The sequence below is a fragment of the Nilaparvata lugens genome, chromosome 1 (assembly GCF_014356525.2).
Source record: "Nilaparvata lugens isolate BPH chromosome 1, ASM1435652v1, whole genome shotgun sequence".
Classification (NCBI taxonomy): Eukaryota; Metazoa; Arthropoda; class Insecta; order Hemiptera; family Delphacidae; genus Nilaparvata; species Nilaparvata lugens.
Genome location: NC_052504.1, coordinates 1,305,243 through 1,332,942, shown reverse-complemented (window position 1 = coordinate 1,332,942; position 27,700 = coordinate 1,305,243). Strand labels below are relative to the sequence as shown.

General features: G+C 34.6%; 1 protein-coding gene across 3 annotated transcripts in view; it reads left to right on the top strand.

Annotated features, from left to right (window-relative positions):
- The window catches only part of LOC111058118, a 158,591-nt gene that overhangs the window by 112,902 nt on the left and 17,989 nt on the right, over window positions 1-27,700 (top strand). For all 3 annotated transcript variants that reach the window (XM_039427373.1, XM_039427370.1, XM_039427377.1), the window contains exons 10-11: window positions 9,153-9,286; window positions 13,366-13,507. In XM_039427373.1, coding sequence (XP_039283307.1) covers window positions 9,153-9,286; window positions 13,366-13,507 — 276 coding nt within the window. The remainder of the gene's footprint in view (window positions 1-9,152; window positions 9,287-13,365; window positions 13,508-27,700) is intronic.

The following is a 27,700-nucleotide window of genomic DNA, read 5'->3' as shown; positions in this document are numbered from 1 at the left end:
CGGTAGCATAAGTAGATATCCCATGGTATAGGGCGTTTATGTCGCAACTTTTACTGTTATCCCAAGCCGATAGTTCACATAGTTCTTTTTATTCAGCTGTGTGACGCTGGTAGTATCTCAAATTGTGCCGTTCATACACTATCACCCCAACAAAACAGTAAAAATTGACAATAATCGGCTTGAGATAACAGTAAAAGTTGCGACATAAATTCCCTATACCATGGGATATCTACTTACGCTATTGTTTCTCTATGACATAACTTAGTCGAGATATTTCATCTGTAGAACAGCTGTTTTGACGACTTTTAAAAAAATAATCGAATTTCACAATATTTACTCAAAGGTAAAAGTACTCTGAAAACAATTATTATATTTATATACACATATACAGTAGTCTGATCGTAGTTTCAAATATGTTGCCGCCAATCGTCATTATTTTATTCCCCTAAATTATTCTCGTTTAAGAATGAGGCTTGGATGGGCTACACACTGGTGTCGCAAGACACGCGTCTTAAGACGCGTGTCGTGTCTTATCAAATTTCATGAGACATGTCTTTTGCTTGTCTCTGTCGCTTGTCGCATGTCTCGTGATTTTCGGTTGTATTACAGACTGAGCATGAGCAGTGACAAAGAGTGCTCAGTGCTGGCAGTAGACAGTGGCTGGAGCGCATGCGCGGAGTGTTGTCTCGCGCGACATGTGTCGCATGGAACCGGCTAACCGGTTCCGAGCGACACCTGTCCGATACACAGGCGATGCCTCGAACATCTGTCGCAAGCAGTGAGTAAGCTCTGATTTTACAACACAGGTTGGTTTCATATGCGACATGCCTCGGACATGAGATTTGTCGTAGACATCATGTCTACGACACCAGTGTGTAGCCCGCCTTACAGTTCAATGAGCAAGGAAAGTTGTGTGAGTGCGCCACATCAGATTTTTTCTCTATGATTTATCCAGTTACATGAGTGAATCTCATTTTCACACGATCTGACAACGCTGATTTATTGAAATTGTAGACTCTGGTCTCAACTTATTTTATTCAGACCATAACTATGATAAAAATCTGGTGTGGCACACTCACACAACTTTCCTTGCCGTTATGAAAATTGATCACCTGACGCAAGTGTTCCCGCGTATCTCAAGCTACTTTTCAAAGATTTGAGTCAGCTGGTGACAGCGCAATAACGCTGGAGACACACATGGGGTCTGCTATCTCTTCATAGTGAATGATTTAATAGAATCAACAATAATTTGCAATTGAATAATCATATTTTCTCGAATTTAAAGCTTATTTTCAATTTTAGGTGAAAATGTTACTAAACATTAATTGTAGAGATTTGCATGCTCAATCTACTCCACTTGATTTTTTTTGTTTAAATTGTATCTGAAGCCTGATAATTGGGAATCTAAATTCAAATTTTGCATTGATGGGGCGGAGCTCCTGAAAATTTTACAGATATGGGACTTGTGGCAGTTGATAGTGCTTATCGATGACTATTGTAGGTATGAATTTGATCAAAATCGTTGGAGCCGTTTCCGAGAAAATCACGAAAAACCCTGTTTTTGACAACATTTTCGCCATTTTAGCCGCCATCTTTAATTGCATTTGATCGAAATTGTTCGTGTCGGATCCTTGAAGTTAAAGGACCTTAAGTTCCAAATTTCAAGTCATTCAGTTGATTGGGAGATGAGATATCGTGTACACAGACGCACATACACACACACACACACACACACACACACACACACACCACACACACACACACACATACAGACCAATACCCAAAAACCATTTTTTCGGACTCAGGGGACCTTGAAACGTATAGAAATTTAGAATTTGGGGTACCTTAATTTTTTTCGGAAAGCAATACTTTCCTTACCTATGGTAATAGGGCAAGGAAAGTAAAAATTAATTCTTTTTCATTGATAATCAGACTTGAACACTATAACTGGAGTCTAGGAAACAATCTTGGAAATAAATAATATTTGTACTCGATTTAGCCTGCACGCCGCCTACTGCATTTAGCCTCACAGCGCAACCTGTCCGCCATTCGACGAACCTTTTGCACCCCGATTCTATAGAAATTGTGAGACTGTGTTTTTCGAGTATTTCACAAAAACTATGACCACTTTGTGGTTTGTGATGAATGAAACGTCTGTTCAAATGCTGGTTGCAAACAATCGCATCAAATTTCAACCATTTTGAGGTGCGAATCAGGTGTAATGAGGGAAAATTGTAGCAAGTTCTCGCCAGAGTTTGTCAGCGTTCGAGAATTGATTTTCTGCTACTCAGCACTGACATTAACAACGAGATGATGCAGCTCTACACATGATCAATTTGCAACTCTGTAGGCCTAAGTCGTCCGGACTTTACATCCTATCTCTTTTTGGAGAACAGGACTTTTGTCCTGTTCATTATCAATCATAAATCAGTTAATTATCACCATACAGGTTGATTCAATAGTTAGGTTACAGACAAAAAGAAGAAGAAAACAATAATAATAAGTCACAGAAAAAAAGAAGAATAAGAGAAGAAAATAATTATAATAAAAGAAGAAGGAGAGGTGTTCCTCATCCATGGTTAGGTCATCGAGAAAATAATTATAATATATTCCAATGAATCATTCATTAGTAATTTTTTACTTTCCTTGCCCTATTACCATAGGTAAGGAAAGTATTGCTTTCCGAGAAAAATTAAGGTACCCTAATTTCCTAATTTTTATACGCTTCAAGGTCCCCTTAGTCCAAAATCATGATTTTTGGGTGTTGGTGTGTGTGTGTGTGTGTGTGTATGTGTGTCTGTGAACACGATAACTCCATTCCTAATCAACCGATTGACTTGAAATTTTAAACGTAAGGTCCTTATACCATGAGGATTCGACTATAAGAAATTCAATCCGGGACAAGGATCCGGCACAAACAATTTCGATGAAATGCAATACAAGATGGCGGCTAAAATGGCGAAAATGTTGAAAAAAAACAGGGGTTTTTCGCGATTTTCTCGAAAACGGCTCTAACTATTTTGATCAAATCTATACCTAGAATAGTCATTGATAAGCTCTATCAACTACCACAAGTCGCATATCTGTAAAAATTTCAGGAGCTCCGCCCTATCTATGCAAAGTTTGATTGTAGATTCCCAATTATCAGTCTTCAGCTTCAATCTAAACAAAAAATTTCAAGTGGAAAAGATTGAGCATGAAAATCTCCACAATTAATGTTCAGTAACATTTTCACCTATAATTGAAAATAAGATCGAAATTCCAGAAAATGTGATTATTCAATTGCTAACTGTTGGCAACTGTTGATTCTATTAAATCAGTCACTATGAAGAGATAGCAGACCTCGTGTGTCTCCAGGGTTTATTGTCCTGTCACCAGCTGGCTCAAATCTTTGAATAGTAGACTTGAGATGCGCGTGAACACCAGTGGCGAAGCTGAAGGGGAATCTAAGAGTCTGAGACTCCCCAAAATTAATTATTATTGATGTGAATATTATTTTTTATTAGCACCCATACATTTTATTGCAAATTTAGATAAGAACTTGCCAGACCGCCTTTCAAACTGTTCTGTGGCTCTCTGTCCGGCCGACAGCCGACTGGCTATCTATTCATTCGCATGGTGAGGAGTCTCCCACTTATGAGACTCTCAATAATTCATTCATAATGGGCGTGGCGTATTGTATGGTTGCTATAACAACGTGACGTAGCACCATAGCTATGTAGTTGGACTTTGAGTCTAGGCTCCAAACCTAGACTCTAGCTGTGTTCATAGTTCGAGTTCCGTCTATATTTATGTCTAGATCTCGATGTATCGAACGGTCGACATCGAAACAATCGTCTTCAAACATCGATGCTTATCAAAATTTGAAGATTTCAATTTCAAATAAATCAGTTTGTTTGTGGCTCGTGTAACACTTGGCTTGTTCTTAACCTACAACTCGGTTTTGCAGTTTGCTATGATTTACTCAACAATAATGAAACCAAATCCTTTTTCAATTTTGGAAATTTATCTTTGATTTGTTGAACTTTTAGAATATTTGCTCATTTTATACTTATACAATGGATGAGTGTAATGATTTGGTGAAGTATTTGCTTCAAACTCCGTTTTCTTCTTTGTCTTTTGAATAAAAATGTGCTTTGAAAGACAAGCGGTAAGCTTTAGAGTTCTTAGACTCCCCTTTTAGTTATAGGTAGCTTCGCCACTAGTGAACACTCGTGTCAGGTGATAAAAATTTTCATAACGGCAAGGAAAGTTGTGTGATTGCGCCACACCAGATTTTTTTCCATTGATAATCAGACTTGAACACCATAACTGGAGTCTAGGGAACAATCTTGGAAATAAATAATATTTGTACTCGATTTAGCCTGCACGCCGCCCTACTGCATTTAGCCTCACAGCGCAACCTGTCCGCCATTCGACGAACCTTTTGCACCCCGATTCTATAGAAATTGTGAGACGGTGTTTTTCGAGTATTTCACAAAAACGATGACCACTTTGTGGTTTGTGATGAATGAAACGTCTGTTCAAATGCTGGTTGCAAACAATCGCATCAAATTTCAACCATTTTGAGGTGCGAATCAGGTGTAATGAGGGGAAATTGTGGCAAGTTCTCGTCAGAGTTTGTCAGCGTTCGAGAATTGATTTTCTGCTACTCAGCACTGACATTAACAACGAGATGATGCAGTCCTACACATTCTGTAATTCTAACTCTGTGAGTCCACCAGAAGATGTTTTCCTATCTTTTTTGGAGAACAGGACTTTTGTCCTGTTCATTAACAATCATGATTCAGTTAATTATCACCATACAGGTTGATCCAATAGTTAGGTCACATACAAAAAAAATAAGAGAAGTAGAAAATAATCCTATTATATTAAGCGAGCAACTTCTGTATTTATATAATATCTGTTTATTTTTGACCGAGCGTAGTGAGGTCTAAGATTCAAGTCGACGGTTTGGCATTTCTCTTAATGTTTAAACGTTTTCGCCCCACTTGGATGTAATGAGCTGGTTTTCGTGCGTCATAAGGAGGCCGAAAGTGATTGTTTTCTGACCAGGCCGGTAAAATTTTAACGGCCCTAGGGCTGTAAAATAACCTTGAAATCAGCTGATTCTGATTTGATGTGAACGTGTTTACAAAATAGTTTATGAAACGGAATCAGTTTAAGCTTCTAGAATTGAATAAAGTATTTTGCAATAACATACTATAATTTTATTTGGATGAATGAAATACAAATAAGATATTATAAACTATTCAAATTCAATTTTCAGAGTAAGATAGAACTTCTAATCTAAACTTCCGCAGTTGACGACAACAAGCATTGTTGACATAATATCATCTTATTGTCATTTGAAAGAATAAAAAAGTATAAACTCAACCTCAAACATTAACACATAATTGAACATAATCTTTTAGGTTATTCAGACAAATCAGAATAAAAAATAAAAATACTTTGCAATTTACTGATATTCAGATTACCTCAGATTTGCTAAAGCTATGACCTTCCAGTTTTGCTTTTGGAAGTGCCTAATAAACAATTATTCTCATATATACTGTATATATTGTTTTATTTTTCTGTGTGGCGAAAAATAGCGTTCGCACCACTGGAAAAAATGTGTTTCCGGCTCTCAATCTTTTCTAGTCTAGAAAAGTCTCATTTTCGGCCCTAGGTGCGAAATATACTATTTCATGTTGCGCATTTACGGCGAAACGCGGTAATAGATTTTCATTAAATTTGACAGGTATGTTCCTTTTTTATATTGGTACAAGGTTTTTGGAAATTTTGCATTTCAAGGATAATATATAAAAGGGAAAAGGATCCTCCTGCATACGCCAATATTAGAGTAAAAATCAGACTATAAAATTATTCATCATAAATCAGCTGTCAAGTGATTACACAGATGTGTGTCTATTGCTGTATTTCCATAAGGTCTATAGTTTCAATCAGGTACTTGTGGATGAGAATACTGCGTGAGGTCTACTGTTCACAGAACTACTAGTTCTTATATCTGGTTAACTATGTTTAACGGATCTTGAAAACGGCTCTAACGGTTTTCACGAAATTTGGAACATAGTATGTTTATGATATAAATATTCGATTGCACTAGGTCTCATCCTTGAGAAAACTCGCTGAACGACATGAAAAGGATAAAATTCATCTTTGGCTGAAACAGCTGTGGCTAGTAAAAAAGTGAGTATGTGAAAAATCAAAATATCGCATCCCCGAAATTCATAAGATGACGTATAGCCAGCTGTGAAATATAAACTCGATCATTTTAGAGAATTGTGTTCTGTTTATCAATGAATAAATATAACGAGCGAAGCTTGATGCCCCGATATTTATAATAAAAGAATAAGAAGAAGAAGAAGAAGAGGTGTTCTCTCATCCATGGTTAGGTCATCGAGAAAATTATTATATATTCCAATGATTCATTCATTGATAATTTTTTATAATTTAGTTTTAATTCTTTGTTAATCATTTATATTTCACCTTGGAAAGTCAGTGAAAATGATATGAGCTCAATGTTGCCACCGTCTTCCATAGTAAACAGCTGTGATTCATGTTATCCCGGTGTACATGATCTAATATTAATTATTGTTGATTCTATTCAGAAGTAGTAGTTCTGTGAACAGTAGACCTCACGCAGACAAGGATAGCAAATCAAATGTTGATCAAATACTGCTTTTTTATAACGTGGAACATATAATAGAGTCCTATCATATTAAGCGAGCAATTTCTGTATTTTATTTTTATATCTGGTTATTTATGTTCAACGGATCTCGAAAACGATTTTCACGAAATTTGTAACATCATCCCTGGGGAAAACTCGCTGAATGACATGAAAAGGATAATTCATCCTTGGAAAAACAGATGATAACAGAAGATGCGTGTGTCTGTGTGGGAGATCAGCTGTGTAATCAATTAGCTTACCGTATCTCGTGAGAAATCTAGAAATTTTAATTCGACTCAATTAAAATAATTTGATTTGTTGACATGATTGTATATCCTATACTATTAAACGAGCAACTTCTGTTTTTATGTTTATATGTTCAGATGTTTATATGTTTGTATTTCACCGGATCTCGAAAACGGCTCTAACGGTTCTCACGAAATTCAAATATAAAGATTCGATTGCACTAAGTCTCATCTCTAGGAAAACACGCTGAAGGACATTAGAAAGATAATTATTATTCATCCTTGGAAAAACAAATAATAATAATTATTTCGTCGTCTGTTGGTGATGGAATTGAGTGAACAAGTTCATGTGTGTGGGACTGTGTCAAAATTATGACTCATCTGTTGAACTTTTGTAATCATTCAATCAGATACTTAGTGCCGGTTGCAAAATGCCGGATTATTTTCAATCGTGATTAATTCCAGTAGATCCATCTTTTTCAAATTTGGTTCACGTGAAAATAATTAGGATTAGAATTTAACCGGCTTTTGTGCAACTGGGCTTTCGTGGGGAAAATTTTTGCATTCCTCTGGGAATTTACTGTGATTAGATAGAACATATTTTCTGTATGAATGTTATTATAATTTCTTCTTTCGTAATACATTTTTTATGTTTTTGTACTCCAGAGCGAAGCTCGGTCTCCGATATTCATAATATTCAAAGTTAATAATTATTTTACAGTTGTAAGTGATTGGTGAGTGTTATTTAGTCATTCAATTTGGTTTGTAAACAATCTAAATTAGAACTTTTATGTTTTCAAATATTTGGACTGAAAATTTGACTTGAATTCAAGTGTATGGAATATAACCTACTTTTTGGAATATTTATAGTGTATGAGTCAAAATTTGGGGAAGAAACAGTTTTGGGCTGTGCCTGTTAGTACTTCCCCAATCATTTTAAAGAATTGAGTTCTGTTTATCAATGAATAAATAACGAGCGAAGTTTACATGAAAACTGATTACTTCAGGAAATTATATTTTATTTGGTTTTTTTCAGGTTTTATTATTATTTCTTTTTTGTTTTTTACTATTGCACTAATTCTGTTTGTGTAAAATTGCAAAAACACTTATTTTTTTTATTTTAGTTACCAAAATTAAGTGACTGTCTCGTTCATATTATTATAATGTACAATAACAATAGTGTAGAACTTCAATCACAACTGTTAAGCTACTGAAGTTATTTCTTTTTTTTACTTTCCTTGCCCTATTACCATAGGTAAGGTAAGTATTGCTTTCCGAAAAAAATTAAGGTACCCCAATTTCATAATTTCTATACGTTTCAAGGTCCCCTAAGTCCAAAAAAGTGGTTTTTGGGTATTGGTCTGTATGTGTGTGTGTATGAGTGTATGTGCGTCTGTGTACACGATATCTCATCTCCCAATTTACGGAATGACTTGAAATTTGGAACGTAAGGTCCTTACACTATAAGGATCCAACACGAACATTTTCGATCAAATGCAATTCAAGATGGCGGCTAAAATGGCGAAAATGTTGTCAAAAACAGGGTTTTCGCGATTTTCTCGAAAACGGCTCCAACGATTTTGATTAAAGTTATACCTACAATAGTCATCGATAAGCTCTATCAACTGCCACAAGTCCCATATCTGTAAAAATTTCAGGAGCTCCGCCACATCTATGCAAAATTTGATTTCAGATTCCCAATTATCAGGCTTCAGATACAATTTAAACAAAAAATTTTGAGTGGAAAACATTGAGCATGAGAATCTCTACAATTAATGTTCAGTAACATTTTCACCTAAAATTGAAAATAAGCTCGAAATTCGAAAAAATGTGATTATTTCAATTGTAAACTGTTGACAACTGTTGATTCTATTAAATCATTCACTATGAAGAGATAGCAGACCTCGTGTGTTTCCAGCGTTATTGTCCTGTCACCAGCTGGCTCAGATCTTTGAATAGTAGTAGACTTGAGATGCGCGGGAATACTAGTGTCAGGTGATCAATTTTCATAACGGCAAGGAAAGTTGTGTGAGTGCGCCACACCAGATTTTTCATCATGATACTGTTTCTTTATAATTTGCATTGTAAAAATATTTGTAAAATTATGTCAGTGTTGTGAATAAATTTCAATTTCAAAGCTCGGTGCCCCGATATTACCCATTATGCGAGACTTTTTGAACAGTGTTTAATGTTGAAACAATTATGTTTATGTTGAATGTTTATGTTTAATGTTGCAGGATGAGTGCCAAGTGGATGATTACTATGACACACCAAAAAACATGAAAGAATGTTTGGAGCAGAATTATGGCAACTATGACACGCCTCCGCCTCCAGCCGCCCTTCCCCTACAGCCGCTGCATGCTTGCAACAGGTATTATTTCCATGCTGACATTTAAAAGTGAATCAATAGGTACACAAAAGATAGCATAATATATCTCATGGTTTGTTGAATTCATTCAAAGTTTGCAAGTTTGTATCAAATTATGGTGTTTGTATCATATTGAATGAAAAAGACTGAGAAATTGTCAAAAAACCACTGATTTATTGATAATTAGAAATACCGGGTTCGGTTATTATACCATTGTCATCTCTGATAAAGTTTATCATATTGAATAAAAAAGACTGAGAAATTGTCAAAAACCACTGTTTTATTGATATTAGAAAGACCGGGTTCGGTTATTATACCATTGTCAATCTCTGATAAAGTTTATCATATTGAATAAAAAAGACTGAGAAATTGTCAAAAACCACTGTTTTATGATAATTAGAAAGACCGGGTTCGGTTATTATACCATTGTCAATCTCTGATAAAGTTTATCATATTGAATAAAAAAGACTGAGAAATTGTCAAAAACCACTGTTTTATTGATAATTAGAAAGACGGGTTCGGTTATTATACCATTGTCAATCTCTGATAAAGTTTATCATATTGAATAAAAAAGACTGAGAAATTGTCAAAAACCACTGTTTTATTGATAATTAGAAAGACCGGGTTCGGTTATTATACCATTGTCAATCTCTGATAAAGTTTATCATATTGAATAAAAAAGACTGAGAAATTGTCAAAAACCACTGTTTTATTGATAATTAGAAAGACCGGGTTCGGTTATTATACCATTGATAAACTTTATCAGAGATTGACAATGGTATAATAACCGAACCCGGTCTTTCTAATTATCAATAAAACAGTGGTTTTTGACAATTTCTCAGTCTTTTTTATTCAATATGATACAAACACCATAATTTGATACAAACTTGCAAACTTTGAATGAATTCAACAAACCATGACATATATTATGCTATCTTTTGTGTATTGATTCACTTATTCAAACTGTTTATCAGAGATTGACAATGGTATAATAACCGAAACCGGTATTTCTAATTATCAATAAATCAGTGGTTTTTTGACAATTTCTCAGTCTTTTTCATTCAATATGAATAATTACCACAATATCAACTTCTCAACTACACAAAAAGTGTTTGTATCAAGCTGAGATGATACTGTATCATATTGTGTTGATACTGTATCATCTGTGGTGATACTTAATCATTAATTTTTATAGCATACGAAAATATCCCATGGTTTGTTGAATTCATTCAAAGTTTGCAAGTTTGTATCAAATTATGGTGGTGTGTATCAAGCTGAGTTGATACTGTATCATATTGTGTGATACTGTATCGTGTGTGGTGATACTGTATCATTAATTTTGATAGCATACGAAAATATCCCATGGTTTGTTGAATTCATTCAGAGTTTGCAAGTTTGTATCAAATTATGGTGTTTTGTATCAAGCTGAGTTGATACTGTATCATATTGTGTGATACTGTATCGTGTGTGGTGATACTGTATCATTCAGGGTGATAGCATAAGAAGATATCCCATGGTTTGTTGAATTCATTCAAAGTTTGCAAGTTTGTATCAAATTATGGTGTTGTGTATCAAGCTGAGATGATACTGTATGATATTGTGTTGATACTGTATCATGTGTGTTGATACTGTATCATGTGTGTTGATACTGTATCATTAATTTTGATAGCATTAGAAGATATCCCATGGTTTGTTGAATTCATTCAAAGTTTGCAAGTTTGTATCAAATTATGGTGTTGTGTATCAAGCTGAGATGATATTGTGTTGATACTGTATCATGTATGTTGATACTGTATCATTAATTTTGATAGCATTAGAAGATATCCCATGGTTTGTTGAATTCATTCAAAGTTGCAAGTTTGTATCAAATTATGGTGTTTTGTATCAAGCTGAGATGATACTGTATGATATTGTGTTGATACTGTATCATGTGTGTTGATACTGTATCATTAATTTTGATAGCATTAGAAGATATCCCATGGTTTGTTGAATTCATTCAAAGTTTGCAAGTTTGTATCAAATGATGGTGTTTTGTATCAAGCTGAGATGATACTGTATCATATTGTGTTGATACTTTAGCATGTGTGGTGATACTGTATCATTCAGTGTGATAGCATAAGAAGATATCCCAATAAATTAACGTGTCGTCGAGAGTGGCCCAAGAAAACGTGCACTGGGAACTTGAGTGCCAGGGCACTAGTGCCCTAGGAGAAAGTGCACTGAATGAGCATTTGTCGATAAATTGTAAAAATAATCACCTGCTAGTTCGTTTCATACTGTAAAATTCACGTCATTTCTAAGAGAAGCCCATAATATACTGAAAATAAAAATGTAGCCAATGTGTTTATTTCTCACGACTTGAAATATCATTTTCAAGTATCAACCCATATACTGTGGGGAGTATGGTACCACTTAATTTGGTACTACTATTATGAGTATTGCTATATTTAATTTATTTGAATATCTATAGCGTTGCTATACACTGTGTATTATATTAGCTGTTATATAGCTATGGTGAATGTGATATTTTCGAGCTCAAAATTTAAGTGTTTTTATTCTTTATTTTGTGAATTTTTAGTTTGTTTCATGTTTTTAAGAAACTTTTATTATTAATCCATCCAAATTTAAAATTGTTTGTTTTATTCTAATTTATATTTTAGATTGTGATTTGGTGTAGAAATTTGAATGGACATAACCTGTAATATTTGGACAATTTAAACCTAAATTAGGAAATTAAAGAAGTTTTAGGCAATAGCCTGTTTTTTCTTTTCCGATTCTTGTATTTTTTTGCTAACCTTATAAATAAATAAATAAATATTCTATAATAATGTTGTTTTATTCTATGGAAATAAAATTCAATTCACAAAAGCCGCAAAATATCTTGCCTGGGCCGTGATACGAACCTGGGCCTCTAAATTATAAAGTACTTTTGTAAAATAAACAAAGAATTAGCATCATTGTAGTTTCCCCATAATATCGTACCATAGGAAAGATGAGAGTGTACATAGCTATAGTAAACAGTAATTAGGATTTTTTGAGACACTATCTCCTTCAGTCTCTTGAGCATAAAAGTACTCCTTGTGACTTTTGGGACAGTGTAATCAACATGGCTTTTCCACTTCATATTACTTTGTATGTTAAAGCCTAGGAATTTGATTAAATGTGGTGAATGTCGAGTTCCATAAGACACAGATAAATCCTGTGTTTTGTCTACATTTAAAGAAAGTTTATTAGCTAAATACTACGAATGAAAAAACGGCTCTAACTGCTTACTATTCGCTGTTTACTTCGCACCTGCGATATGGGATTGTTGCCTGGGGAGCTGCACCCTAAAACTGTCTTGACCAAATACTTAGAATACAAAAAAAGGCAATAAGAACAATTTTTCAAACGAATGTAATTGAACACTGCAGGCCTCTGTTTCTGGAAAACAAAATTTTTACAGTAATATCTATATACATCTTGGAAACTATAATACTAGCAAAAAACTCAAATCCACCTTTAAGAGGCAATCAACTTAGCTGCAACACAAGAAATAAGACTAATATGAATATCACTCGGCACCGACTAGATAAATTTCGAAGATCTCCAATTTGCTCAGGATCACGATTCTTCAACCTTCTCCCGCTACATCTCAAAACTATTGAGAGCAAAAAATTATTTGTCTCAGAATTAAAAAAAATACTTGATTGTAAGGCCATATTATGCAGTTTCTGAATACACTGAGGAACATACTTTCCAGCACTTGCTAAAATAAACTATTAAGATTTGACAATTAGATTATTTATATTAAAAAATAAATAAATATTTTTTTTTATTTATATCAAATTTTGATATTGAGATTAATAATAAAACTTGACAATTCCCCGGTCAATTGACTGTGGCGAAGAACTGAAACTGAACTGAACTAGCTCTACACCAATCTGACAATTCAATCTGACTCAATTACAATTGACAATTTCTCAAATACTGTTGGAAAGGTGTAGTAAGTTATGTCCATTTCAAATAAAATTGAGGCTAATGAATACTTATTGTCTAGTTCTAAAGATGATAGATGGATGATCTGTTGGGATTTGTTGTAGGAATATGCTGGAAAGCGAAGCCAGGAGAGGGTCGCTGATATGTCCGTGTCACAGAATGTTCGGCTGGGCTGAGAGCTGGATGCTTCTGCCCTACTGCAGGCGTGGCAATGGCATTGAAAATACCTCCTTACCCTTCCACAAGGTGAGATTCGTTGAGTTTATTATCCACTACAGTGAGGTCCACGTTATAATGGCAGTGAAGACTGGAGAAAGATAGCAGAACAACACAAATTGAAACAACTATTTTTAATGTATCACGTTTATCTGAAATTTATTTTTTAAAAAATTGCATGGTTGCCTGTAAAGTCGGTATACGGGCGAAAGTTTTACGTGACAACGACTTTGAGTGGTAAAATAATTTGAATGTGAATATTCATTCGTATAGTAGGAAGAAGGATGAAATAATAGTAACAATTTAAAACATTTATTTATACAAATAATTATATTTAAAACATTAATTTATACAAAGAATCTTGCACTGAATTTCATATTAACAAAATTTTATTTTTACCTTCACACATCCTCAACAAAATCACTCTGTCTCTCTCGCTCTTAGGCGGGCTAACTGTGCTCGATTCAATTTTACCTGGGAAGTAGTGGCGCAGTCGCAGGAGATTGCTTGCGGCGCCTGCGCAGGTTGACTGCTCCGTTTCACTCTCTCTCCAGGTGAATGCCTTCGGGTTGCTGCTGCGTTGCTCGCCACTGCTCCTATTCGTGCTCTTTCCAGACGACCGTGAACCGAAAAGAACGCTCTCACTCGCTCTCATTGTGAGCGCATAACGCGGAGCGTAACGCAGTTTCTTGAAGTGTCACCCGGCAAACCAATTTATAAGATGTTGTCACGTCAAAACGTTTATTATTATTTTTTTTAACCTTAAGATGATGTGATACATTGAAACTATAGTGAGGTCCACGTTATAATGGCAGTGGAGAAAGATAGGAGAAAAACGTTGCCGATCCTCTGTCTTGTCAATGCCTTCTATAGACGGTAGCTAATACAGGTTTATTGATGTAATATTAACTGTTCATTCTCGTTTAAAATTATCAATTATATTTCATTAAGCAATAAATTATATTTTCCAATAATTTCATAATTAAGGTGAAATATTTTATTAATCAAATCAATTTATTTCCCACATTGCATTACAAAAAAATGTAAAATTACATAAATTCGATTATAAACAAAGTACATCAATTCAAATAGAAAATGATACATTATTACATTAATGTTAGTATAAAGATGGCGTGGAATTCCCCCAAGAAGACTATACGTCTGTGAATGGGGGAGAGTTCTTGCATGAAAATAGAGTAACATGTATCTTTATCTGTGCTATGTACTATCAACTTTATGTTTTATGTTTTATAAGTAAATGTAATTGCTGTTTATAGTTTATTCAAAAAATACGTTATCAATAGCAGAGCAGAGTTGATTATGAATTTACAAGTGGGAGAGCAAGGGAACCTAAGATCAGCAATGAAGCGAAAAAGTTATATTTTAATTAAATTGAGCTGTTAAGTTATACTAGATGTACGGTGAATGGAGCGGTTCCTCAGTTCCAATCCAGCCTATGCCAAAAAACCACCCGCCCAACGAAAAATTATATTTTTCAATAATTTCATAATAAATCTTCATAATTAAGAATAAATATTCTATTAATCAATTATTAATTGTACATTGTAAAAAGACGATTTGGCAACAGAGCAAAGCGAGAAAGAGATAGCGGTATCCGCTTTGTTGAATGATAGACAAGGATAGCAATACCATCGCTAATCAAACACTGCCATTATAACGTGGACCTCACTATAGAAGGTAACCCGTCCTCCGTAAGTGTCTCCTTGAAAACTTGACAAACCGAAAACTTGATCTACTGAAATCTTGAAGAATTTGAATAGGCCTATAACTATCCTCGGTAAATTAATAATCAATATGCATAATTTCAAGTTGATCAGTCCAGTAGTTCAGACGTGATGATGCGTCATTCGTGAATTTCCTATCCCGTAAGTGTATAAGCCAATTCTTTCTTCTATCATATTATAGACTGTAGGTCTTGTCAGAGGCCCTGAAATTGATCAGTTGCGACCTGAAAACTCTGACACCAGACCTGAGCCAGCCAGGTCACTCGATGATATTATTATTATTATTATTATTATTATTATTATTATTATTATTATTATTATTATTATTATTATTATTATATTATAGACTAGACAAGGGTTTATTTAAAAACTTGACAAACTGAGAACTTGACCGAGTGCAATTCAAATTCATTTCTTTGCCATAAAATAATACAGATTGTTAAAATAAATATTGTAACTTACAAAATGGCATTACCGGCAAAGAAGAACTTGTGCGCCGTCAGTTCGAACAACTAGATACAGCAAACATGTCAATAGAAAGAGAATAGAGCTTATTCAAACCACTAAATTGAATAAAATTACGGAAAGCAGGTCGCATCTCAATCTTTCCACACGATAAGACAAAGTAACAAAATTACAAGCAAATGACAAACTCAGAAAGACCATTGCTATGACAAATATTTTTGTTTGTCTCAGAAAGACAAGGAAGCTATGACAAATATTTTTTTAAATTTTAAACACAAGAATGAAACACTACATAATGGATCTAGATAATTTAAAATAAACATTTATCTTAATCCAATCCATTATAAGATTCAATATCAGGGCACCGAGCTTCGCTCGTTATTTTTATTTATTGATAAACAGAACACAATCCTCTAAAATGATCGTGTTTATATTTCACAGCTGGCTATATGTCATTTTATGAATTTCGGGGATGCGATATTTTGATTTTTCACATACTCACTCGCTCACTCACTTTTTTACTATCCACAGCTGTTTCAGCCAAGGATGAATTATCCTTTTAATGTCGTTCAGCGAGTTTTCCCAGGGATGAGACCTAGTGCAATCGAATTTTTATATCATAAACCAACTATGTTCCAAATTTCGTGAAAATCGTTAGAGCCGTTTTCGACATCCGTTGGACATAAATAACCATAAATAAATAATAAATATAATATATATGTTTGTATGTATACGTATGAAGGAAGCTCCTTTTTCCTTTTATATTATCCTTGAAATGCAAAATTTCGTTGTATATACGTCGACGCGCAATTAAAAAAGGAACATACCTGTCAAATTTCATGAAAATCTATTACCGCGTTTCGCCGTAAATGCGCAACTTAAACATTTAAACTTAAAGAGAAATGCCAAACCGTCGACTTGAATCTTAGACCTCACTTCGCTCGGTCAATACGAATTCAACATCAGATCCTCAATCTCAATTATTATGTAAATTCATTGACCGAGCGAAGTGAGGTCTAAGATTCAAGTCGACGGTTTGGCATTTCTCTTAATGTTTAAATGTTTATATGTTGCGCATTTACGGCAAAACGCGGTAATAGATTTTCATGAAAGTTGACAGGTATGTTCCTTTTTAAATTGCGCGTCGACGTATATACAAGGCTTTTGGAAATTTTGCATCTCAAGGATAATATAAAAGGAAAAAGGAGTCTCCTTCATACGCCAATATAAGAGTAAAAATCAGACTATAGAATTATTCATCATAAATCAGCTGACACGTGATTACACAGATGTGTGGAGAAGCCAGTCTATTACTGTATTTGTATAAGGTCTATAGTTTCAATCAAAGACCTTAATTAAAGAGGTATGCATCTTTAAGCTGGGTTTACACCAAAGTTATTAACAAAATGTTAATAACCTAATCCTTATAGATTCTATTAGATTGAACGGAAGTTGACAAACACACATCTTCATCATGTGTATGATAAGTTATGTTCAATCTAATATAATCTATGAGGATTGAATAATTAACATGTTAATAACTTTGGTCTAATCGCAGCTTTAAGGTCTTTGGTTTCAATATTTTGTTTTGCAGTCATGATATTATTATGCGTGCCCATTAGTATCAATATTCTCACATTTGAAAAAAATAATTTAATAGGTGATTACAAATGAACAAATGAACTGAATAATGCTGAAGAAATTATAATATTTTTGATTGTAAAAAAATAATTTTCATCAGATAGAAAGATTATGACGGAACTGGATAAAATATATCATATAGGATACAAATTCAAATATGAACTGAGTTTGTTAACATTTAAAACAAGTGACATCAGGTACTTGTGGATGAGAATACTGCGTGAGGTCTACTGTTCACAGAACTACTTGCTAGTAAATCATTGAAAAAAGTTTTTCTTGGCGAATAAAATATAATAATTTTTTCAAATAAGAATGTTACATCAGATATACCGGTATCAGCCAACTTCTATAGAAGGCAGTGGTAAAGTATAGAATCGAAACTCCGTTCTCCTATCTTTCTCCAATGCCATTATAACGTGGACCACACTTCAGAATAAAAATTATTGTGGAGACACAAATCAATACAATTGTACACAGTTCTCGATTTAGCCGTACTGCGTTTAGCCTCACAGCGCTACCTGTCCACCAATCGACGAACCTTTTGCACCCCGATTCTATAGAAATTGTGAGACGGGTTTTTCGAGTATTTCACAAAATCTAGAGCCACTTTGCGGTATGTAATGAATGAAACGTTTGTTCAAATGCTAGTTGCGAACAATCGCATCAAACTCTAACCATTTTCGAGTGCGAATCAAGTGTAATGAGGGGAAATTGGAGCTGACTCTCGCCAGAGTCAGTCAGTTTTCGATATTTGATTTACTCCCACTCAATTCCTTGCAGTTGATTGGATGGAGTCTTAAGGGAGTTTTTGTTACAACAAACGAAGTAAGCCCTAAAATTAGGGATTTTTTTGAGAACAGGACTCTATTAAAAAAAAGGTCCTGTTCGTTAATTAACGTAATTTAGTAATACAGAGTGTCTGATAAGTCACTCCCTATTTTTATACAGCTATAATTTCTCCATTTTTATGAACCAATTTTGTTAGAACTACATAGAGCACTCCTTGAGGTTGTGTTCAACACCAATTTTCATTCGTTTCAGTTTAAAAATGCCCCCTCTCTTGACTGTGGAAGAACGATCCAAGATAGCAGCTCATTATGAGGTCTTATGCAAGTACAAAGGTGGTGGAGGGCTGAACGAGGGATCCATGCAATGCAAAAAGACGATCTGGCAACAGAGCAAAGCGAGAAAGAGATAGCGCTATCCGCTTTGTTGAATGATGGACAAGGATAGCAATACCACTGCTAATCAAACACTGCCATTATAACGTGGACCTCACTATAGAATGCAACGTTTACAACAGAAGGAATACTTAAAAAATGACAGTAATGAAGCTATTATCAATTCCGATGATACTGGAATTTATTGTACAGTAATTTGTCATTTGTTCAACTATATTTAAAAAAGTTTTCTTCAAAATGTAGAAGCATTATGTTTGGTATCAAACTATGAGGAAATTCATGCTCAATGAATTGAAAAGTGATCAAAATAATTATCATTGAAATATTGACATTAATATTATTGTGGATTCTTGTTAATACAACAATTTCACTAGAATAAAATAAATTCGTTTGGGTCTTGTTGTTGGTGGGAATGGGATTCCCTTGCGGGAAGGTAGGCCTACCACCTCGCCTCAATCATTCATATCATTCAAGACTGTTCGGTACAATTTCTTTATATTTAAATTTGATAATCTTCTTCAATATAAATTGTTAAGATCATTATAAGAGTAAGAAAAAGTGGCAACTGAAATTTTTAAGTGGTCTAATAAGCGAGTTATGGGTTGTTCAAGTGTTGAACTCCGTTTTCTTTCCAGATCATAAACGGTTTTGAATTTTCCATTGGAGAGTTTTTTAATACATTCAGTAAATCATTGGCTTTGTTCTAATATGCTTTTTTCGCGATTTCTGCCCAAATAAAGAAGTTATCGAATTTACAAAAAATGTTACTTTTTTATGTATGAACAATAAAGGGAATAAAATAATGTTTCAGTTTGGAAAGATACATTTTTTGAATTTTTAAGAGAAGTTCTGTTAATATAGTCGAAACCGTTTATGATCTGGAAAGTTAGCACTTGAACAACCCATAACTCGCTTATTAGACCACTTAAAAATTTCAGTTGCCACTTTTTCTCACTCTTATAATGATCTTAACAATTATATTGAAAAAGATTATCCAATTTAAATAAAACAAAAAGTGTACCGCACAGCCTCAAGCCGTCAATGGGCGTTACGACTGTCTTACTACAGCCGGGACCGACACTTTAATGTGCCCATCCGCTAACACGGGAATGAATGACTTGGTCAAAAACTTTTGGTTATGATCGGGTATATATATATATACGAAATATAAAAATATATACAGAAATTGCTCGCTTAATATAATAGGATTGATTGGTATATTATATACCAAATATAAAAATATATACAGAAATTGCTCGCTTAATATAATAGGATTGATCATTTTAAACAAGAATGAACAGTTGATATTGAATCAGATATACAGGTATCAGCTATCCTCTAAAGAAGTCAGTGGCAAGGCAGACAATCGGCAGCGCTGTTTTCCCATCTTTCTTCACTGTCATTATAATGTGGTGGAAATCACTATAGTGGACGGAGCTGCTCAAACCCGATCATAACCAAAAGTTTTTGACCAAGTCATTCATTCCCGTGTCATCATTCAACAAAGCGGATAGCGCTATCTCTTTCTCGCTTTGCTCTGTTGCCAGATCGTCTTTTTGCATTGCATGGATCCCTCGTTCAGCCCTCCACCACCTTTGTACTTGCATAAGACCTCATAATGAGCTGCTATCTTGGATCGTACTTCCACAGTCAAGAGAGGGGGCATTTTTAAACTGAAACGAATGAAAATTGGTGTTGAACACAACCTCAAGGAGTGCTCTATGTAGTTCTAACAAAATTGGTTCATAAATGGAGAAATTATAGCTGTATAAATACAGACGATCAGGTTGTTATTGCGCAGGATGAGGAAGTTTTAAGTTACATGATGAGAACGTTGAAAGAAGAGTATGATAAAGCCGGGATGGAAATCAATGTGGACAAGACGGAGTATTTACAAACGAATAGCGATGGCACACCGGATTAGTCCATTGACTGTAACACCGTGATAAAAGGGAGAGATAAATTTAAATACCTGGGATTTACAATCATGAAAAATGGTGATACAGACGAGGAGATAAAGATTAGGTTGGCCCAAACCAGGAGTTGTATTCGACAGTTGCACCCAATCATATGGAGTAAGGATATTCATAGGAAAAATAAACATAGAATATTCAATGCAATCGTCAGAAGTATAATGACGTATGGGGCAGATGTTTGGGTGACAAACAAGAGAGCAAGAGATAAGATAAGAGTTGTTGAGATGGATTACTGGAGGAGATGCTGCGGGCTTACCAGAATGGACAGAGTGAGAAACGAGGAGATAAGAAGGAGAATGAAAGTGGAATGGGATATTATAAAGTTGATTGAGAATAAAAGGTTGATGTGGTATGGCCATGCTAGAAGGACGAGTGCTAGCAAATGGATAGGGATGGTGACTGATTGGAGTCCAATTGGGCGAAGGAAAAGAGGAAGACCTAAAAGATCATGGAGAAATGAGGTGGATGAGGCTATGGAGGCCAGGAATTTAAGGGATGGTGAATGGGAGGATAGGCAAAGATGGAGATCTCGACTAAATAAGGAAGACGGTGAATCACTGTAAAATGTATATATATATATATATATATATATATATATATATAATATAGGGAGTGACTTATCAGACACTCTGTATTACTAAATTACGGTAATTAACGAACAGGACCTTTTTTAAAATTGGAGTCCTGTTCTCAAAAAAATCCCTAATTTTAGGGCTTACTTCGTTTTACCGTGAAAGAAGGACAAGCTTCACATCTTAATCTCCCGATATCTGGACAACTGCAAGGAATTGAGTGGAAGTAAATCAAATATCGAAAACTGACTGTCTCTGGCGAGAGTCAGCTCCAATTTCCCCTCATTACACCTGATTCGCACTCGAAAATGGTTGGAGTTTGATGCGATTGTTCGCAACTAGCATTTGAACAAACGTTTCATTCTTTACATACCGTAAAGTGGCTCTAGATTTTGTGAAATACTCGAAAAACCCGTCTCACAATTTCTATAGAATCGGGGTGCAAAAGGTTCGTCGATTGGTGGACAGGTAGCGCTGTGAGGCTAAACGCAGTACGGCTAAATCGAGAACTGTGTACAATTGTATAGATTTGTGTCTCCACAATAATTTTTATTCTGAAGTGTGGTCCACGTTATAATGGCATTGGAGAAAGTTAGGAGAACGGAGTTTCGATTCTATACTTTACCACTGCCTTCTATAGAAGTTGGCTGATACCGGTATATCTGATGTAACATTCTTATTTAAAACAATTATTATATTTTATTCGCCAAGAAAAACTTTTTTCAATGATTTACTAACTAGTAGTTCTGTGAACAGTAGACCTCACGCAGTATTCTCATCCACAAGTACCTGATGTCACTTGTTTTAAATGTTAACAAACTCAGTTCATATTTGAATTTGTATCCCATATGATATAGTTTATCCAGTTCCGTCATAATCTTTCTATCTGATGAAAATTAATTTTTTACAATCAAAAATATTATAATTTCTTCATCATTATTCAGTTCATTTGTTCATTTGTAATCACCTATTAAATTATTTTTTCAAATGTGAGAATATTGATACTAATGGGCACGCATAATAATATCATGACTGCAAAACAAAATATTGAAACCAAAGACCTTAAAGCTGCGATTAGACCAAAGTTATTAACATGTTAATAACTCAATCCTTATAGATTATATTAGATTGAACATAACTTATCATACACATGATGAAGATGTGTGTTTGTCAACTTCCGTTCAATCTAATAGAATCTATAAGGATTAGGTTATTAACATTTTGTTAATAACTTTGGTGTAAACCCAGCTTAAAGATGCATACCTCTTTAATTAAGGTCTTTGATTGAAACTATAGACCTTATAAAAATACAGTAATAGACTGGCTTCTCCACACATCTGTGTAATCACTTGTCAGCTGATTTATGATGAATAATTCTATAGTCTGATTTTTACTCTTTTTTTGGCGTATGAAGGAGGCTCCTTTTTCCTTTTATATTATCCTTGAGATGCAAAATTTCCAAAAGCCTTGTATATACGTCGACGCGCAATTTAAAAATGAACATACCTGTCAAATTTCATGAAAATCTATTGCCGCGTTTTGCCGTAAATGCGCAACATATAAACATTTAAACATTAAGAGAAATGCCAAACCGTCGACTTGAATCTTAGACCTCACTTCGCTCGGTCAATGAATTTACATAATAATTGAGATTGAGGATCTGATGTTGAATTCTTATTGACCGAGCGAAGTGAGGTCTAAGATTCAAGTCGACGATTTGGCATTTCTCTTAATGTTTAAATGTTTATATGTTGCGCATTTACGGCGAAACGCGGTAATAGATTTTCATGAAATTTGACAGGTATGTTCCTTTTTTAATTGCGCGTCGACGTATATACAAGGAAATTTTGCATTTCAAGGATAATATGAAAGGAAAAAGGAGCCTCCTTCATACGCCAATATTAGAGTAAAAATCAGACTATAGAATTATTCATCATAAATCAGCTGACAAGTGATTACACAGATGTGTGAAAAAGCCAGTCTATTATTGCTGTATTTCCATAAGGTCTATAGTTTCAATCAGGTACTTGTGGATGAGAATACTGCGTGAGGTCTACTGTTCACACAACTACTAGTTAAAAACAATCTATTCTATTTGTCAATAAAAACTATTTTTCAACGATAAACATGATAAATTCCCATAGTTGGGATTAAATATTATTGTTAATTTTATTTCTACATTGTTGAAAACCGATCTGGCAATGTTGCGGAGCTAGAAAGGATGATGCTATCTGCTCTGTCGAATGATAGACAAAGATAACACCAATGTTTAGCAAATACTGCCATTATAACGTGGACCTCACTATAGCTAGCTGGTGTGACCGCAGCCATAGTAACATTGATGCTGCTATCCTTGTCTATCATTCAACAAAGCGGATAGCGTCATTTCTCTCTCGCTTTGCTCTGTTGCCAGATCGTCTTCAACAATGTAGAATTAATAATTAATTAACAAAATATTCCATCTTAAACATGAAAATCTATCATGAAATTATTGAAAAATACAATTTTTTGCTTAATGAAATACTAGTAGTTCTGTGAATAGTAGACCTTGCGCAGTTGTAACGACGTCCCAAAGCATAAGCACATCCACACTGATACACTAACAGCTATTTATTTGATGCACCAACTATTCAATAGTGCATGAAAAATTGCATTCAATGAGGCATGCAATTTATAGTCTACACAGCTGCTAATTTTTTACCAAGTTACATTGAGATATTGAATTGCATGCGTCATGGCATGCAATTTATAGTCAACTCGACAGCTGATTTATGATGAATAATTCTATAGTCTGATTTTCACTCTAATATTGACGTATGAAGGAGGCTCCTTTTTCCTTTTATATTATCCTTGAAATGCAAAATTTCCAAAAACCTTGTATATACGTCGACGCGCAATTTAAAAAGGAATATACCTATCAAATTTTATGAAAATCTATTACCGCGTTTTGCCGTAAATGCGCAACTTATTAACATTTAAACATTCAAACATTTAAACATTAAGAGAAATGCCAAACCGTCGACTTGAATCTTAGACCTCACTTCGCTCGGTCAATAATTAATCATTCTAAACGAGAATGAATTGTTAATATTACATTAATAGACCTGTATCAGCTACCGTCTATAGAAGGCATTGGCAAGACAGAGGATCGCCAACGTTGTTCTGCTATCTTTCTCCACTGCCATTATAACGTGGACATTACTATAGCTTGTGGTGTCAAGGCTTGTTTTGACATATTTTAACTCATGCATCAATACTCTCAACTATCGTCTGCGCTACCTTAGCAGGTCCACTATTTTATGACTCTTAAGCCAGGTCCAGACGCTCAAGCAAAAGACGGATCGTTTGGTTCAAGCATAAGAATGATGTAAAATTGCGTCCACACGCATCCGTCTTATGTCGTCCGTTTTCCTATTTTTGTGCTTACAAGTTCAGTTCTTGATATGTTTATTTATTTATTTATTCAATCATTCAGAATCATACAACTTACAGAAAAGTACCACAGGCTAAAACTTACGCCCGAAACGGTTCCAATTCTAATTTTTACAACAGTCCAAAGTAGCTAGAGGTTATGTATCACTTCAATATTTGTGATATGGTTCATTGAGTCATAATTTTTATTTACCGACGTAAATTGTATACGTATATTTTATGAAGTTTCTGTATATTTTATAGTCGTAAATTGTATACGGTTGACATATTTGGAGTTTAGGGTTAAATATAGTTGTATATTTTTTCGCTGATTCAACTGGATAATGCTATATCTAACAACATAATGACAAGAATATTACTGTTAATCGCTTAATGGCTTTGTTTACATGTCATATCTCGAGACACAGTGATTGTAAATGGATTGAAATGTTGTAGATAGTATTCTTATCAACAATATAAATACATCTTAATATATCATGATAGTAAATCATAATATCAACATCAAATTCTCAGAGTATCATGAGAGTCAAGAAAGAAAAAAGGGTTAAATGGCGTTTTATACAATCGATGAAAAAAACTTGCTTATTTTCAAGTACTCGCGAGGCATTTTATTAATTTGAGGGTGCTGAATCCGAATCTGAAATCACAATTTCTCTATCTCCATTTTTACGCGATTTAGGTTTTGGTAGATAGACAAAAGACGGACGGTTTGATGGAAAAAGATTTCCGGCCGATACATTTCAAGTTTGACGACTTAAGCTTGAACACCCATCCGTTTTACCGTCCAGACGCAACGACTTACATTCTCCGACTTTTGCTTGAGCAAAAGACTGAAGCTAAACTTGAGCGTCTGGACCGGGCTTTAGTTCAAAGTGTCTAAAAATGTTGTCATCAAGATCTGGCCTTCTGTAGAATTTTCCTGCCAGTCAACACTGATCTGTCCCAGTATATGAATGGATACAGCCATGGGTGGATACACTTATGGGTGTTGTTCTCATTTACTGGATGATTAGCTTAGAGAAAGGATAGCATAAGAAGATATCCCATGGTATAAGACGTTTATGTTCCAAATTTCCTCATAGTTTGATACCAAACATAATGCTTCTACATTTTAAAGAAAACTTTTTTATATATAGTTGAACAAATGACAAATTACAAATTACTGTACAATAAATTCCAGTATCATCGGAATTGATAATAGCTTCATTATTGACATCTTTCAAGTATTTCTTCTGTTGTAAACGTTGCATTCTATAGTGAGGTCCACGTTATAATGGCAGTGTTTGATTAGCAGTGGTATTGCTATCCTTGTCCATCATTCAACAAAGCGGATAGCGCTATCTCTTTCTCGCTTTTCTCTGTTGCCAGATCGTCTTTTTGCATTGCATGGATCCCTCGTTCAGCCCTCCACCACCTTTGTACTTGCATAAGACCTCATAATGAGCTGCTATCTTGGCTCGTTCTTCCACAGTCAAGAGAGGGGACATTTTTAAACTGAAATGAATGAAAATTGGTGTTGAACACAACCTCAAGGAGTGCTCTATGTAGTTCTAACAAAATTGGTTCATAAAAATGGAGAAATTATAGCTGTATAAAAATAGGGAGTGACTTATCAGACACTCTGTATTACTAAATTACGGTAATTAACGAACAGGACCTTTTTTTAATAGAGTCCTGTTCTCAAAAAAATCCCTAATTTTAGGGCTTACTTTGTTGGAACAACTATCATCAACAATCGACAGCAAGGAATTGAGTGGAAGTCAAATCAAATATTGAAAACTGACTGACTCTGGCGAGAGTCAGCTCCAATTTCCCCTCATTACACCTGATTCGCACTTGAAAATGGTTGGAGTTTGATGCGATTGTTCGCAACTAGCATTTGAACAAACGTTTCATTCATTACATACCGCAAAGTGGCTCTAGATTTTGTGAAATACTCGAAAAACCCGTCTCACAATTTCTATAGAATCGGGGTGCAAAAGGTTCGTCGATTGGTGGACAGGTAGCGCTGTGAGGCTAAACGCAGTACGGCTAAATCGAGAACTGTGTACAATTGTATTGATTTGTGTCTCCACAATGACCTCACGCAGTATTCTCATCCACAAGTACCTGATGTCACTTGCTTTAAATGTTAACAAACTCAGTTCACATTTTGTTAATAACGTTGGTGTAACCCAGCTTAAAGATGCATACCTCTTCAATTAAGGTCTTTGATTGAAACTATAGACCTTATACAAATTAATATAGTAATAGACTGGCTTCTCCACACATCTGTGTAATCACTTGTCAGCTGTTTTATGATGAATAATTCTATAGTCTGATTTTTACTCTTATATTGGCGTATGAAGGAGTCTCCTTTTTCCTTTTATATTATCCTTGAGATGCAAAATTTCCAAAAGCCTTGTATATACGTCGACGCGCAATTTAAAAAGGAACATATCTGTCAAATTTCATGAAAATCTATTACCGCGTTTCGCCGTAAATGCGCAACATGTAAACATTTAAACATTAAGAGAAATGCCAAACCGTCGACTTGAATCTTAGACCTCACTTCGCTCGGTCAATGAATTTACATAATAATTGAGATTGAGGATCTGATGTTGAATTCTTATTGACCGAGCGAAGTGAGGTCTAAGATTCAAGTCGACGGTTTGGCATTCCTCTTTATGTTTAAATGTTTATATGGTGCGCATTTACGGCGAAACGCGGTAATAGATTTTCATGAAATTTGACAGGTATGTTCATTTTTTAATTGCGCGACGACGTATATACAAGATTTTTGGAAATTTTGCATTTCAAGGATAATATAAAAGGAAAAAGGAGCCTCCTTCATACGCCAATATAAGAGTAAAAATCATACTATAGAATTATTCATCATAAATCAGCTGACAAGTGATTACACAGATGTGTGGAGAGACGTATGAGCCTCCTTCATACGCCAATATTAGAGTAAAAATCAGACTATAGAATTATTCATCATAAATCAGCTGACAAGTGATTACACAGATGTGTGGAGAGACGTATGAGCCTCCTCCATACGCCAATATTAGAGTAAAAATCAGACTATAGAATTATTCATCATAAATCAGCTGACAAGTGATTACACAGATGTGTGAAAAAGCCAGTCTATTATTGCTGTATCTCCATAAGGTCTATAGTTTCAATCAGGTACTTGTGGATGAGAATACTGCGAGAGGTCTACTGTTCACAG